The following is a 13,921-nucleotide window of genomic DNA, read 5'->3' as shown; positions in this document are numbered from 1 at the left end:
TACTCGGTGTCACCGCGTAATGATAGCTGACTCTATGATGGATTGGCTCGTTCGGTGCCGCGGTTTCATCATCGCGCGCGGGAATCTGGCTGACGCCGCGGTGCACAACGCGATACACGTTGCACACACCGAGAACTCTCGAAATTGCAGCGCCCCGAAAGTTTGTCGGAATGTTTGTCAACTGATCGCGGCGGAATCGCGCCGTAGATTTTTCAAGTCCCGATACACGTCTGCATGGTACGTCAGCATGGCACGTAATCTGCGCATTGTCCGTGTGATGTTTACACGGACTTTTGTCACGTAGGCAATGTGAAATATAAAAATGTAAATTATAAAAAATTACATAGCATAATACGGAGGATGAATCGCTAATTTTATGTTGGCTTAAATTATTAAATAGTTCGCATATCTAATTTCGATGTCCATTAGGAGGATAATTAATATTAGGAATTAATGTTTGGTAAATACATGCAAATAAAACGGAACCAAAATAAAATAAATAAAACTGAAATTTTAGCATATTTAATATATTATATTAATATTTAAGATATTGTTAAATATGCGAATAGTGATGTGAAATGTGTACACATATATGGAAAAAGATCGATTTTCTGAAAGTCCAATCGAAATCGTCCTTCATAATATTTAATAGAAAAATAGTTCCCCCGACTATAATTTTGTCACTTATTGCGCGATTTTACATAGGAATATCAAATATCAAAATGTTTTCTCAGTGTATACTTCATTGCGCAATGTAATGCAAATTTTCAATTGTCGAGCTTCATCATTTACTATTCCATCTATAATTTAATCCTGTTTATGGTACAGCGTATAAACGTGCGACACATTATGTCATTATGTCAAATTTTATCAACGCGGAATAGATGAAATCGATGATCAGTGGGCGACCAGGTGTGACAGGAATGTTGTATTTCTCTCGTGCAAACGCTATTTTAAAACTTGAACCTCCAATCACGTTGCTCCAGATACTGTTGCTACGAAGAATTTTTTCTGTTCTTAAATCGAAGTAATAATTAATCTTCTGAGTGTTCTATACTTGGAATTAACTATATTTATTAATCGGTATTTAATTATAGAAGGATAATTTAATATTTTCGCTAAAATGTCATCTCTTCTTTTATGCGGGTAATTATCGATCCGAAGAGTGAGTTTCAATGTTGCGGAATCGCTCTGATTTAAATAACACCGAGCGCTTCGTGCTATTTCGTGTCTTTAGCGGTTTAATCGTAGCAGAAAATATCTAGCAGATGGATAAAGGTAATTACTATGTTCTTAATAGCAATCATTTTAGTTTTATTGACATTAAAATGATTATTTACGACTTATTTCTACACAGTAGAAAATTTTGCTTTAAAAATTGTCTACGGAAATTTTTGCGTTGTTTTAACGAATATGTTTAAAAGTACACAAATACCGCTGTGAAATTTTCCCAAACATTCTCAAGCATAGATTTTAATCAGATTACTCAAACTTATTCAAAATAAGTATAATATATTGCGATATCAACTAGGAATCCTATTCTTATCCCAATTATAAGAACACTTGAGAAAAACGTTGAGCAGAGCAAATAGAATCTGTGCAGGTATCTCATTTGGAATCGCAACTTTATTTAGTTGGTTAGTCGGAATTCATTTCAATCTCTGGCATTTGAAAACCTTGTAACAAGAAATGAAACTATTTTTCTATCTACAAAATTGAATTTGTCAATTTTTTCGTCAATTTTTTCGTTGGTCCTGATTAAACTGCCCATATGAAAATCTCCCAGATATTTCCGAGTATAGCTTCTGATCATATTACTCGAATTTACCCCAATTATTAAAAAAACCCTTAGAAAAATGTTCGTTTATTAATTTTCTTCAGTTTTATTCAAGGTTAATTAAAATTATAAAATACTCCGTCATTAGTATGAATAATTTTTTAAAGAAATTATAAACTAGTTATTTCGTCGAATTTTACGACGAATAAACGACTTTTTTCGTAATTCTCATGTTAACTGATTTTTCCGTATTATTAATTAATTTATTCTCATTCGATCACACACACACACACACACACACACACACACGCATTCTCCAGATGCACAGTTATATCCAAATTAAACAAAAACACTCCCCGCTCAGATGCACACTCCGATTGCTATAATTACTCTCAACAGTTCGCAATTCGTTTCCTCGTCACCGCGCGAGGAATTTATACCGTTTCATTTCTCACGAGCGCGAGCTCGCGCGCCACCCACAAAAGGCTACATCCATCTACACTGCGAAGCGGATAAAAAGCCGCTCGCGTGCCCGAGAGGAATGGGGAAGGCGTGCGCGCGCGCGCGTCTAATTTACCTTCGTAGCCGCCGGCGGAGTTCCGCGGATACCAAACAAGTCTAATCGACCCTTCCGGCATACTCGCGCGAAGTCAATGCGAACTCGATATGCGCCGTTGCGGTGTCTGCGCCGGGAAGTTCTTCCCGCTCGTCGAGGCTAGGAGGAAGGAAAGAAAGAGAGAGGGAGAGAGAGAGAGGACGCGCTCCTCTCGTCCTCTCGGATGTACGCCGTATATGTGTGTACACTCGCCTGTATATGCATGCCCCACGTAGGTGGGTCGCCGACAGAACGGCAACCGCAAGCTCAGGGGCGGAATGGGAAGAGAATGGAGGGGGGGGGGTGCCGCGACAGGAGGAGGAGGGTGTACATGTGTGCGTCTCGAAAGCGTCGGGAAGCGGCGTGGGGCGCACACACTGGGATCGCAGCCGCACAATGGACCCCTTCAACTACCCCCAGGATAGCACTCGACGTCGCAAACAAGCCCCTTCGCGGACCGGCCGCACCGAACGAAGCGTCGCGCGCGCGAGTGACAATAAATTCCGCAAATATAAGCAGCCGAACGAATCACCTCGACTACTCGGACGCGGAAATTCGTCCTCCCTTCGCGCAAAGAGAGAGAAAAAGAGAAGAAGAGGGCGGAAGAGGGAGGCGACGTGATAGGGAGAGAGAGATGACAATCGGATCGAGTCGGTCGTCAACGAGACAAAAGTTGCACCGGGCGCGGCGAATGTTCCGGAAACATCGATGCGATGACTTTGCGAAAAGGAGAAAAGGGTGGGGTAAAGCGATGTTTAAAGTATTAACGGGCAAGCGATCATTGCGATCCGGTGATTATTATTAGCGCGTGATTTAAAACAGGTGAAGGAATTGCCGGTAATTCGCGAGTTAATAAAACGACAATAGGGGCACCGTTGGATAGGACGGACTGAATAACGTCAGCATAATGACGGTAATGATAACGATACATTATCATGCGAATAACAGTGTTATTAATAATAAGCGTAACGATAATACGAAAATTAACGATAAGCCAAATGGCCGGGGCGGGGAGGGGGGCAAGGAGGGAAAGGGGACAAGCTGGAATCGAAATGAAGTCAACGGATCGCTGTACGCTGAGCCACGGCTGCAGCTGCGGCCGCAGCTGCTGCATCGACAACGACGAGAGAGAGAGAGAGACAGAGAGAGCGCCCGACCGCGTACTGCGTTCAGCATCGACCTGTAGCGCGCCATCGTTTAAGTTTCGCTGCGTCGCGATGAATAGGAAAAATGGACGGACGGCGAGAATAATCGCAAAAAGTCGACGCCGATGCTGTTGCCTTTACGTTTAATTAATTCTGTCAGTCACGCCGGACGCCGGGCTTGGTTTATCTCGACGGCGGGAGGGAAAGTGTCGTTGTCGGTTGCGCCTGCAGTCGTCATCCGCCATTGTCACCCGATGCGAACGCGGAACGAATAAATGGCGCGGCTACGACAGACATCAAAAGACCGTCCCGCGGCTGTTTCGGAAAATAGATATCCCGCGCGCTCAACCGCGCGCGCTTTAATTGATGAGAAAGCGAGAAAGAGAGGGAGAGAGAGAGAGAGAGAGAGCGGGAGCGCGACTATTTCGCATGGCATCGTGGGTGCGAGACGGAGTCTCTGTCGCGGGCGGCGGGAAGATCGATTTCCCGTTGAATCCGCGACGCGTATAGCGCGCCTCTGATTCGATAGAATCCATTTTATGCGGAGAAAAGTGCGCGCGAGAACCCGAATCGAAATATCGATGCTGCTTTAACGCTCTTGAGAATAGTTCGTTCTCACTTGGATTGTTTATATAGACTAATAGGAACTTACTTTGACAGCACTCTCGTGAAATTCTCTCTTGAACCTTTAATTCCATAGATTTCACTTCAATGCTTACTTTGACGAACAACTTATTTCGACGCTGAAATCACGAAAACGGTGATTTAACGCATTATCATGGTGAAAGTGGGAGTAAATTATATTGTTAGAATTGAAATCGAACCTATTTTAATATCACAATTCATGCTGCGTTGTAGAAAATTCAAGGTTTAACATAATATCAAAAGTTCGATTCGGGGAACGTCGTAGTTTATTGCATCTCTTACTTGCCGCGTGTTGAACATCACGGCGATCGAGTGTCGGGTTAAAACATAAGGGGAATGCGGAGCGCTCTCGGGGTGCGACCGAGTTTGATCGGCTCATTACGCCGATCCCGCGCAAATTCCTCGCGAGAAGCTCTTTAATTTCGATCGCTTATAAGCGGAGAACATCATCCCGAGTGTGCTGTTCGGCGTTCCGACCGATAAGAATCTCGCGTAACTCGCCGTTAAATTTCACCCCGGGACAAATATGTTACATGAGTTATCGCGTGACGTAACCGCTTTAACGAGATCCCCCGCAAATCTGATTTGCGTCGCTTCCGGAAATAGACGTCTCAGGTTCGCGCACGGTCTGTTCGCCGAACGAAGATCGAACGGATAGCGGATTTGTCGTGAGAGTGGATTATTCTCGCCCTGTCTAATCGCCCTGTCATATCGCGTTTCGCGGAGCGTCGCGAGGCGGCATGCGAAAACGTGAATAACTCGAACGCGGAGATAAAGCAAAAACAATTTCGCTGAGTAGACAAACGCTGCTGTGTCCTTCTCTCCGCTCCCTCTCGCATCATGCTTCATTCCGCGCGTTCCCTGTATTTTAATACGAATGGACGGACATAAAGCGCATCTAACGTTTTTCACGGCCGAGTTTCTCAACGTACTCCCTCTATTTGGGCATTTTCGCCCCTGTTTTTCCTCTTTTGACAGTCATACGATCGCATTCGTGACCCGATGACGGCGAAATTATAAGGAACGCTCGTGAACCGACGCAGAGGGGGGAGGGGGAGGGGGCGATAGCGCGGATATCGGGCGGACGAAACACCGTATCCGCGCGCGCAACGTGCATTCCCCGTCGGACGGCGGTGTTCTGTTTGACTTAGGCGGCAGGAAATGAAGTTTGTTAAGCCTTTTATGAACGCGCACACGTGAACACAGGTTAGTCGACTTTATAACGTCGCCTGGGCTAGCCCCTATTTACGATCGTTATCGCCGGCACTAAAGTGTCGGGGCACCCGCTAGAAATGCATTCGGTCGCCGAAAGAAATTGTTTACATTAATCTCCGGGGGAATTGCGGTTATCGGCGCCGGGTCCGACGGCGTCCGTTCGTTCCGGCCGGCTTAAGCGGCAGTAATGATAGGCATCGCGATGAAAATCGCGCGATCTCTTATTCGCCGGTAGGGCCGGCTCGATTTCGGAAAGCGTGTCGCGAACGTCGGTGCAAGCGGCGCTATTTCTCATTCACGCGCGCGCGGCCATTTGTTCCCCGCCTCTTACTAGTTTTCTGAAAGTTCGCCGGACGGTTTTCTATTTATGCGACGGTCGTGTACGCGACCGATCGATCTCCCGACGATCCCAGGACGCTGAGGCGCGTAATTAAAGAAATGTCGGACATCGGGATGGAATTTCCATCGTTTTCACCTGAGAAACTCGGGTAGAATAAATCGGGGGTGCCGCACACGCGAGCCAGCGCCGCTAAATCGCGCAGTTTGACACTTCCCCACACGTAGAAAATTTCCACGTGAGATCTAATTGGGATCTCGTCCGTTTTTCTGGGCGATAGACTCGGGAAAATACGCGCAGATTCGGGGTTAAAAATGTTGCCTTTGGGACACGCGAGTCCTCCAAATGGAAAACTCAAACGGATCCCATTTGTTTTCCCTCAAGTTTTTCCAAAGGCTTTCACTAGGTTTTACTTTACATTCAAATTGAACGAGGCATACGTAACACATTTTGTATGTTTACACTTTTCAAATATGATCATATAAAGATACGCATAAATACTCAAAGTGTTTTGAATATCTTTTCCTTTCTATCTTTGCTTCTTATTCTATTCTATTAAGCCGTTCATAATTGGTATAAATATGGGGTGTGTTATCTGATTTTTTGAGACAAATCCGAGTATTCCGATTAGATTCTACGTTGCCTTTGGAGACCTTATATGGTAAGTATATAAGTGCGAGTTTTACCACCAAAAGACTAAAAGATTATTGTTACACGACGCGTTTTCATATTAAAAGGAAGAAAGGGAATTTTTTTTTTATAATATTCCTACAAATTACTTTTATCGTCTTCTCTTTCTTCGTTAAAACCGTTGCAAGAGCAGTTTGATCGCTAGAATGAAAAGCATGATATCGAAAGCCGTTTTTGTACCTGCAATACGTGCATGATCAATCTTTCTCTGCACTGAAAAATACCCGATGATACCTGATCGGGTCCAATTAAATCCAATTAAAAAGTAACAAACGGATATATATATATATATATATATATATCCGATCAAATGCAATGCTCGATCATTTCGTCATTTCATCCGATCAAGTCGCGCCTTTATCCGATGAGAATTATCGATGTACGAAGAGCAACTAATTTTCCGATTAGGTTTCACCGGTAACTGCATCGGTAACCTCATCGGTAACTTTATCGGATAAAGGAAAATCCATCCGTCACTCGATCGGACATTAAAAAATAACAATCGGACGTATCATTTAATCGATATATCCGATTGAGATTTTTCCCAGTGTAATTTCGCGCACGCGTGGATCGTGTCGCTTCCACTAATAGTCATGTTAAAATTCGCAGGGGTTCCTTGGGAAAACAAGTTCCCCGTGCCAACTGCCTCGAGAGCAGCGTCAGAGTGGCAACGTGAACATTTCGAAGGCTCGGGGCTGCGAATGAAAAGTGAGGAACCGCGATAAACCACGGTGGAAACTCTCGTCGATCCACGAGAGTATCTCACCCGGGTCGATCGAAACGGGGACGCGTTAGCCTCGAGTAGGACCCGGCGCGTTATCGCCGTTCACCTTGTTTGCCGATCGATTCTCTCGGCGATGCACCTGCAACGTATGAATGCGACGCACGAGCGGCCGGGCCGCCATCGGGCACGGAGAAGGAAAATTCCGAGGCAATAAACGAGGCTGGATACGGGCCAAGTATTTTTATTGCCGCCAAGGCCGGTCCACCCTGTGCGCGTTACAGCCGCGGCGGGGTCGCAGCAGCCGCCGCCGCCTACGAAATAATGCGAGTTGGACTGCAATACTTGCTGCGCGACTTACGGCTCGATGCGCAGCCATTCTTGCGAACATTTTCATCGCTACCGACGCGGAAGTATCCCTGAATTACACCGCCGCGAATAAATCAGCAGATGCAACCGTAGTAAGCTATTTTTAAGCGGAAGACGAGTGAACGCCGCGGAGAAACGGACTCGCGCCGAGAGATCGCACGATAAATAAACCGATCTTAAAGTACGGAACTACTTGGTCCGACTTCCAATAGCGAGCGCGAGAGATTTATGTTTCGCGATTGCAATGTGATGCGAATCCGAAGAAAGAAGAGAAAGAAAGAGAGAGAGAGAGAGAGAGAGAGTAGATCGCGGAAGTTTCGCGTGCGTTCGGTTTTCTCTCTCCCTCCGCCCACCTCGACTTCTATAATTGACGTCGAAACTCAGACGAGTGCTCCGTCACGTAAACGCGAAGTTAAGGACTCCCACAGAGCGATATGTTAACGCATTGACTACCATGGTGGTCACCATGACGGACCACTGACGCGTCTTGTTAATTTATGTGTATAAAATGCGCGTATAATAATTAAATGTAAGTACAGCGATCGGAATTATTTGCACTCTCGAGGCGATTTCCGAGGACCACCTCTACTTTCTTCCTTCTGTTTCTCTCGCTCGTCTGTCGAGCCGTTGAACGACTGACACCAGCTGCGTTCAGCCTGAGAATTGTCAAATTTAGATTAAGATTTGTCACACGTCCCCTAATTTCTGAAAAGTTCCTGCTGAAACTAGTCCTCTACGCGTGTTATTTTCATACACTACCGATACAATTATACCGTTACAATAATGATAGAACCGTAGTTTCTCGACGAGAACTTTTCAATAATTAAGGAGCGCCTCACAAGCCTTAAGCCCGTATCAGACTACGGATTAAGATTGAGATTTACCCAATCAGAGCAATGTTCGCTAAACTCGACTTTGCTCTGATTGGCCAAATCTCAATCTTAATCCGTAGTCTGATGCGGGCTTTATGAATTTGTCAGTCCTGAGGTTATACGCTGTGATTGTCAATCACTTGGCTCAACGAGCGAGAGAGGCAACATAAGTTGTTTTCCAGCATGAGATATGATCACCGTTTGCGGAATAGTGATGGGCAATCTTCTAGAATAAATCGATTTTGGAGCCGATCTTGAGTCGGAATAGAATCGATTTATTAAAAAAAATCTGACTAAAAATTCAACTTCCTAAAAATCGACCCGAAAAAATTGCATTCATTTAAATGTTTCATTTTATTTAATAAGTATAGCATACCAACTAAGTCTATAAAGTCAATCGGCTGTACTTATATACAAGAATAATTCAAGTTCGAATTCAAGCGCGAAGTATGTTTTAAGAAGAATGATGGTGAAAATTTAATATATGATTTAAAAATAAATGAAGCACATCGAGATTTCTCATCGCGATTATTCAGCGATGGTCAGGTATGATACATTTTCTTCTTACCTCCTAACCGCTGCCAAACGAAAGTTGGTAAAACGCATATTCCCTCCGGTTAGACTCGGACTCGGATGAGATCGGAGGCGACAGCAGAGCCATCTGGTCTGGACTCGCGCTCTAATTGCGTAAAGTCGGCCTGGAAGTTTCGACTGTTAAATATACGCGCCTCGGTCATATAACGTCATCCTATCAGGCCCGATTTCGATAGACGCCGACGCCGCGGAACGGGCTGAGGCTGACTATATCTCGATACACAACGCCTCGAGGGGGCTACCTACCGCTTCGTCGATCTCCTTTCCTCGGGTTATCGCGTTACTAATGGTCGGCGTGGTAATGGCCGCAGACACCCGATAGCTTCTCTCCGCCGAGCGTGACGTCAAACCTATGCCGTGGGTGAATGTATGCGCCAGGGGGCGACACGTGTGTTTGTGCGCCCATGGATGTACCGAGGGCAACGAGTTGCGTCGCACCTTCCCACGCTCCGGGGTTAATAGAAAGATCGAGGAGATCGAGGAGATGCAAGTCGTGCGGAGGGGATCGACCGACGCTTACGATTCTTGAACTTCTCAACGATCCTCGAAATCGTCGAAGGAACGACGCGAGAGATTCTCATCGTAAGTCGATCTAACTTAAAGCGACTCCAAACCGTAAAGGAATCCTATATTAATTATAATTAAGAATGCTTTTGTGTGTGCAATTGCAATGCGTCGAAGTAGGTGAAGACGGTTGACTTTATTCAAAGAACGAGAAAAATTGTAGGGTTTGTTAACGTCGTCGATGACGAATTTGATAAACGTCGATAACGTGGAGGCGGCACTCAAAATGTTATATTACATAAATACTGGCACGATCGCGCTATCTATTTTTGTATGTTTTCTACATATAGATTTTATGTAAATATAAGTCCGATAATAAACATGAACGCGATAAATGTTGTATCATATCATTCTGTTGCGTCATATCTAACGAAAAATTTAATAAAAATATATAAACATTTCTCCGCCAACTTTTCGTATCTTTTAGATTTCTAAATTATTTGACAAAATGTAAAAATGTTCTTTGAAATTTTCCTAACTGAAGCTTTGATATATTCGGTATGTACAAACTGCAGGATTTCTATGTCAGGTAAATGTTTACGATAATTGACAGCTAGAAATATTAATTTCGAAATTTTTTATCATTTTTATTGCATGTACATTGCATATACATATTAAGCAATGCTCGAATTCATTTTCGCATATATTTTCATTGTATAAAAGCATTTATAATTCCGTGCATTCGATACGACATACATTTTGCAGAAAGAAATCAGTATTTTAATGGTAGTTTTCAAGTATAACATATCTCCTTAAAATACGATTGTTCGCCAGGACCGATAACGCAAAGATGATAACTATGATTGTTCTGTAAAGAATACACTCTGTGTTAATTTAACCTTCGGTTAATGTAACCGACGCCAATCGTTATCAATTTGATACAAACCTCGGGTTATAAAGTTGGTTTATATCGTTATAAACCACTATCGGAGGAGGAATTTATATCAAGCGGACACATTCGATATCGAACTGTAATAACGAAAAACACATTTTCTATAACGAGTGTGAAAAATAAGATCACAGGTGATGAACCTATAATTGATCTCACTTAACCCCGGTAATTTAATAAACTAATGATTCCATTGTCGAACGCCTAAATAATGAACAAAAATGATAACACATTAATTTTATCATCGGGTACAAATCACATTTCATCGACTCGCGTAATAGTAAATTTCACGAGGAATAAAGCGTTAATATTGCACAATAAAAAAAATGTCGTTGAATCAATAAAATTTCCAATGATGCGATTAATTGGAGAAAATCTTCTTGATTCAATAATGATATTATTGAAATTAACACATCGCACATTTTTTCTCTCAATAACTCATTATTAGTTTCATCGATAGTGTTATCAAATAAAAAAGATTTGCTCCAATTAAACAGCTTGCTGGAAATTCCGTTGATTCAAAAGCATTTTTCTCTGTGTGGATTACTGGATTATTCCGTAAACTACGGATAATTTGTTTCGTATGAACACCGTAAAGGGCGTCTCGGAATATCCCTTCCATTCGAAGTATTAAAACCGCGGAAACCCCCGTGAAATCCAATCAATTGCAGTCGCGGTTTCTGCAAGACGCGCAGAAGCGCGGAATTTCAATGGGATGCTCGATAAAAGTTCTGCGTGTTACCGTTGCCTTCTGCATAATAAAAGGAACGAAAAAAAAAAGGAACGAGAGAAGATAAAAAATCCCCCGACATCCACACGACCGTCCGTCCGTCGGTCCGTCGCGATCGCGGCGGCCGCGCTTTAACGTCGTTATACTTTTTCCTCTCCGCAGGGACGCTCGCTCATGATGCGACGTGCCGAGCGGAAGAAACGGGTTAATGGAAAGGTAGGCCGAGCTTTTTCAACGGCCGTCGCAGCGCCGCCGGTGGTGTCGGCGATCGACGGCGCGACGTTCGTGAAAACGGGTCACGGGAATTGAGATAATGGCGAACGTTTCGTCGCGACTCGCTGGCTTGTTTAAAACTTAGCTGATACGTTAGCCCCGATGCTCATTGTTCGCGCCGGATTTATGTCCGCGGCAAATCCGAAGCGCTTACGCGCCGTCGATTCTCATGAATCAATCTCGCGTGACGGATACGCGGACGTTATTTGCCCGGGGTGCTCATATTTTTATCAGGATGCTCCGCGGATATTTGTGAAGATCGCACGCGCGTGTAAATAAACCGATGAATCGGCTGCATTGTTGACTATTGTTCACGGGAGGGATATATTCCGCGGGCGCGCGCGTAGGAAGACGCGCGAAAAATGATGCACAATTTCGACGAATAATTGCCCAATACTAGCATTGCAGCGAATTGCTCGATCGAATAATTGGGGCAGTCGGCAGCAACGGCCGTTCGCTGATGTATTATTCATGAAAAATTAATATTTTGCTGGAAAACCCGTGTTGAAATCGGTCAAAGCATAACTGGAATATATTCGCGACCTTGGCGCTCATGCCATCGCTCGATTACTCTTTCCCCCCCTCTCTCTCTCTCTCTCCCTCCATCTCCACCTGTTGTACAAATTCGGTCCCGATCAATTTAGGGCTCGAATTGCATAATGCAATGAGACTAGATTAGCGCGCGAAGCGGCATTTATAAATAATCGGCGATTAACGCCGCGGGTGGAATTCGCGGGACGTGTCATCTCGTCGCATCAATAGCCGGCGAAACGCGCGCCGCGGCGTAATGCGCGGCAGGGGGAGGGCAGGGGAGCATAATCGAGACCTCGGGAGGATAATCCGAGATCCGGCTAAAATTGGAACAGGAACGCCGACTCGAACGTCGGCCGCGCGCGGATACTCTCGTAAATTGACTCGAACCGCTTCGCCGAGAGGGAGATTCGGGCCGCGCAGCTCTCGCGCGCGGACTTCTAACAAAAATATGCCCGGAAGAGACGTCGACCTCGAAAGCTGATCGAGGAAGGGCTTCGCCGCACGAATGATGCAACGGCGCTGGCTGCAACGGAAACCGGCGAGAAGAAAGGAGCGTGTGTGTGTGTGTGTGTGTGTGGATGCGAGAGAGAGAAAGAGAGAAGGAGAGAAGGAGTGGGGGAAAGAGAGAGAGAGAGAAAGAGAGGGAAGAATCTCGCAGCCGCGAAAGATAAATCGCGTGGGCGGGCCACGACGAAGAAGCTAACGGGGTAACAGCTACTCGGGAATATAGTCCCCGTGGCACCCCATTCGTAACGCGATATATCACGGGTAGAAAAGTTTTGTCGGGGCATCGAATGAAGGAGGAAGGCGAAAACAAGGAAGAATGTGGAGGAAAGGAGAGGATAAGGGCGGAGGATGGGACTTCGATCCCTGGTTGGGAACAAACGACGCAGTGGTTGGGAAGCTCACGAAGGAGGACGCGCGGTAGAAACTAATATGTACGCGCGTGGACTGAATTAAATGACATCTCCATCCTCGAATCTGTCCGCTGGCGCGTCGCTCTGAGCGAGATGCGTACGTATTGTGCGCGCGTTCGCGGAGTGTGCGAAATTCGACGGCGATCCGGGAGGTCGGGATAGTTCCGGTCAAATCCTCATAATTCGCTTTTTCACTTGTCTCTCTGGCACGTATTTTTATAGAATTTTTTGCAGTGTAAAAATATCTACGCAAAACTACAGCCAAATCGGCCCGGTGCTTCCCGGGATATTTTGCCGATTAGCGACGACGAGTTTCACGGGGGCGGTAATAATCGCGTTATACGTCAACTTTTTGCGACGGGCTTCGTGTGATACGTTAATATAAATACGAAATATCATGTCCTTCGTAAGGACATCTTCGTAAAGTTAACAGAGTTACCAATGGTGGTGCGGCGGAAAAATTCAAACAATTCGTGCGTTTCTTCGAGCCGCTCGGGTACATATGTAGCCCTTTAAGAAGCCGAAAGATGCAACGCATCGTCGGTACTCGCGAACTAATCAAACGAAATTACCGCAGGATACATTCCACGTTCCACGTTTCGCGGATAACCGTCCGAAACCGTGGTGCGCGTTAGCGAAATAACGCGCGGTAGAGGCCGGGATAAATTCCCGGAGAAGAGGAAACCAAGTAGAAACCGATCGGTTGCAGTCAGACATTCTCGGTACACAGGTATCGTTACACTCGATCGTGCACGAGAGACGCGGAATTCAAATTGAACCTCTCTCTCTCTCTCTCTCGCCCGCGCATTTATTCGCCGGTCGAGGCGGCAAAACGTTATCTTTGATATCGACGGCTCTCTCGACGTCGACGACGACGACCGCTCCGCGACATTAATCTTTATGACCGATCGCTTCGGGATCGCGCTAACCATCAATCGTCCGAACGTCTTGATCCATTGGCTTCCAATTGCTCGTAATCGTGCGCCACATTTACATTCTGATCCCCTTCCCGCCCCGAGTCTCGCGTTCCTTGCTCGTCCCGTCGTCGGAAGCG

The 13,921-nt window shown here is 45.3% G+C and overlaps 1 protein-coding gene across 4 annotated transcripts in view; it reads right to left on the bottom strand.

Moving 5' to 3' along the window:
* LOC106746419 (transmembrane and TPR repeat-containing protein CG4341) overlaps window positions 1-13,921 on the bottom strand; it is a 270,936-nt gene that overhangs the window by 192,682 nt on the left and 64,333 nt on the right. Inside the window, exons 1-2 of one of the 4 annotated variants that reach the window (XM_014623015.1) lie at window positions 9,207-9,226; window positions 8,935-9,064 (exon numbers count right to left, since the gene is read on the bottom strand). The exons of the other annotated variants lie outside the window; for them this stretch is intronic. Coding sequence (XP_014478501.1) covers window positions 8,935-8,972 — 38 coding nt within the window. The 5' untranslated portion in view covers window positions 8,973-9,064; window positions 9,207-9,226. Of the gene's footprint in view, window positions 1-8,934; window positions 9,065-9,206; window positions 9,227-13,921 lie in introns of those variants that run through there. 4 annotated transcript variants of the gene reach the window in all.

The sequence above is a fragment of the Dinoponera quadriceps genome, unplaced genomic scaffold (genome assembly GCF_001313825.1).
Source record: "Dinoponera quadriceps isolate SergipeBrazil2010 unplaced genomic scaffold, ASM131382v1 scaffold566, whole genome shotgun sequence".
In the NCBI taxonomy this organism is placed as follows: Eukaryota; Metazoa; Arthropoda; class Insecta; order Hymenoptera; family Formicidae; genus Dinoponera; species Dinoponera quadriceps.
Note: the sequence above shows the minus strand (reverse complement) of the source record. Positions and strands in the feature narration are given on the sequence as shown.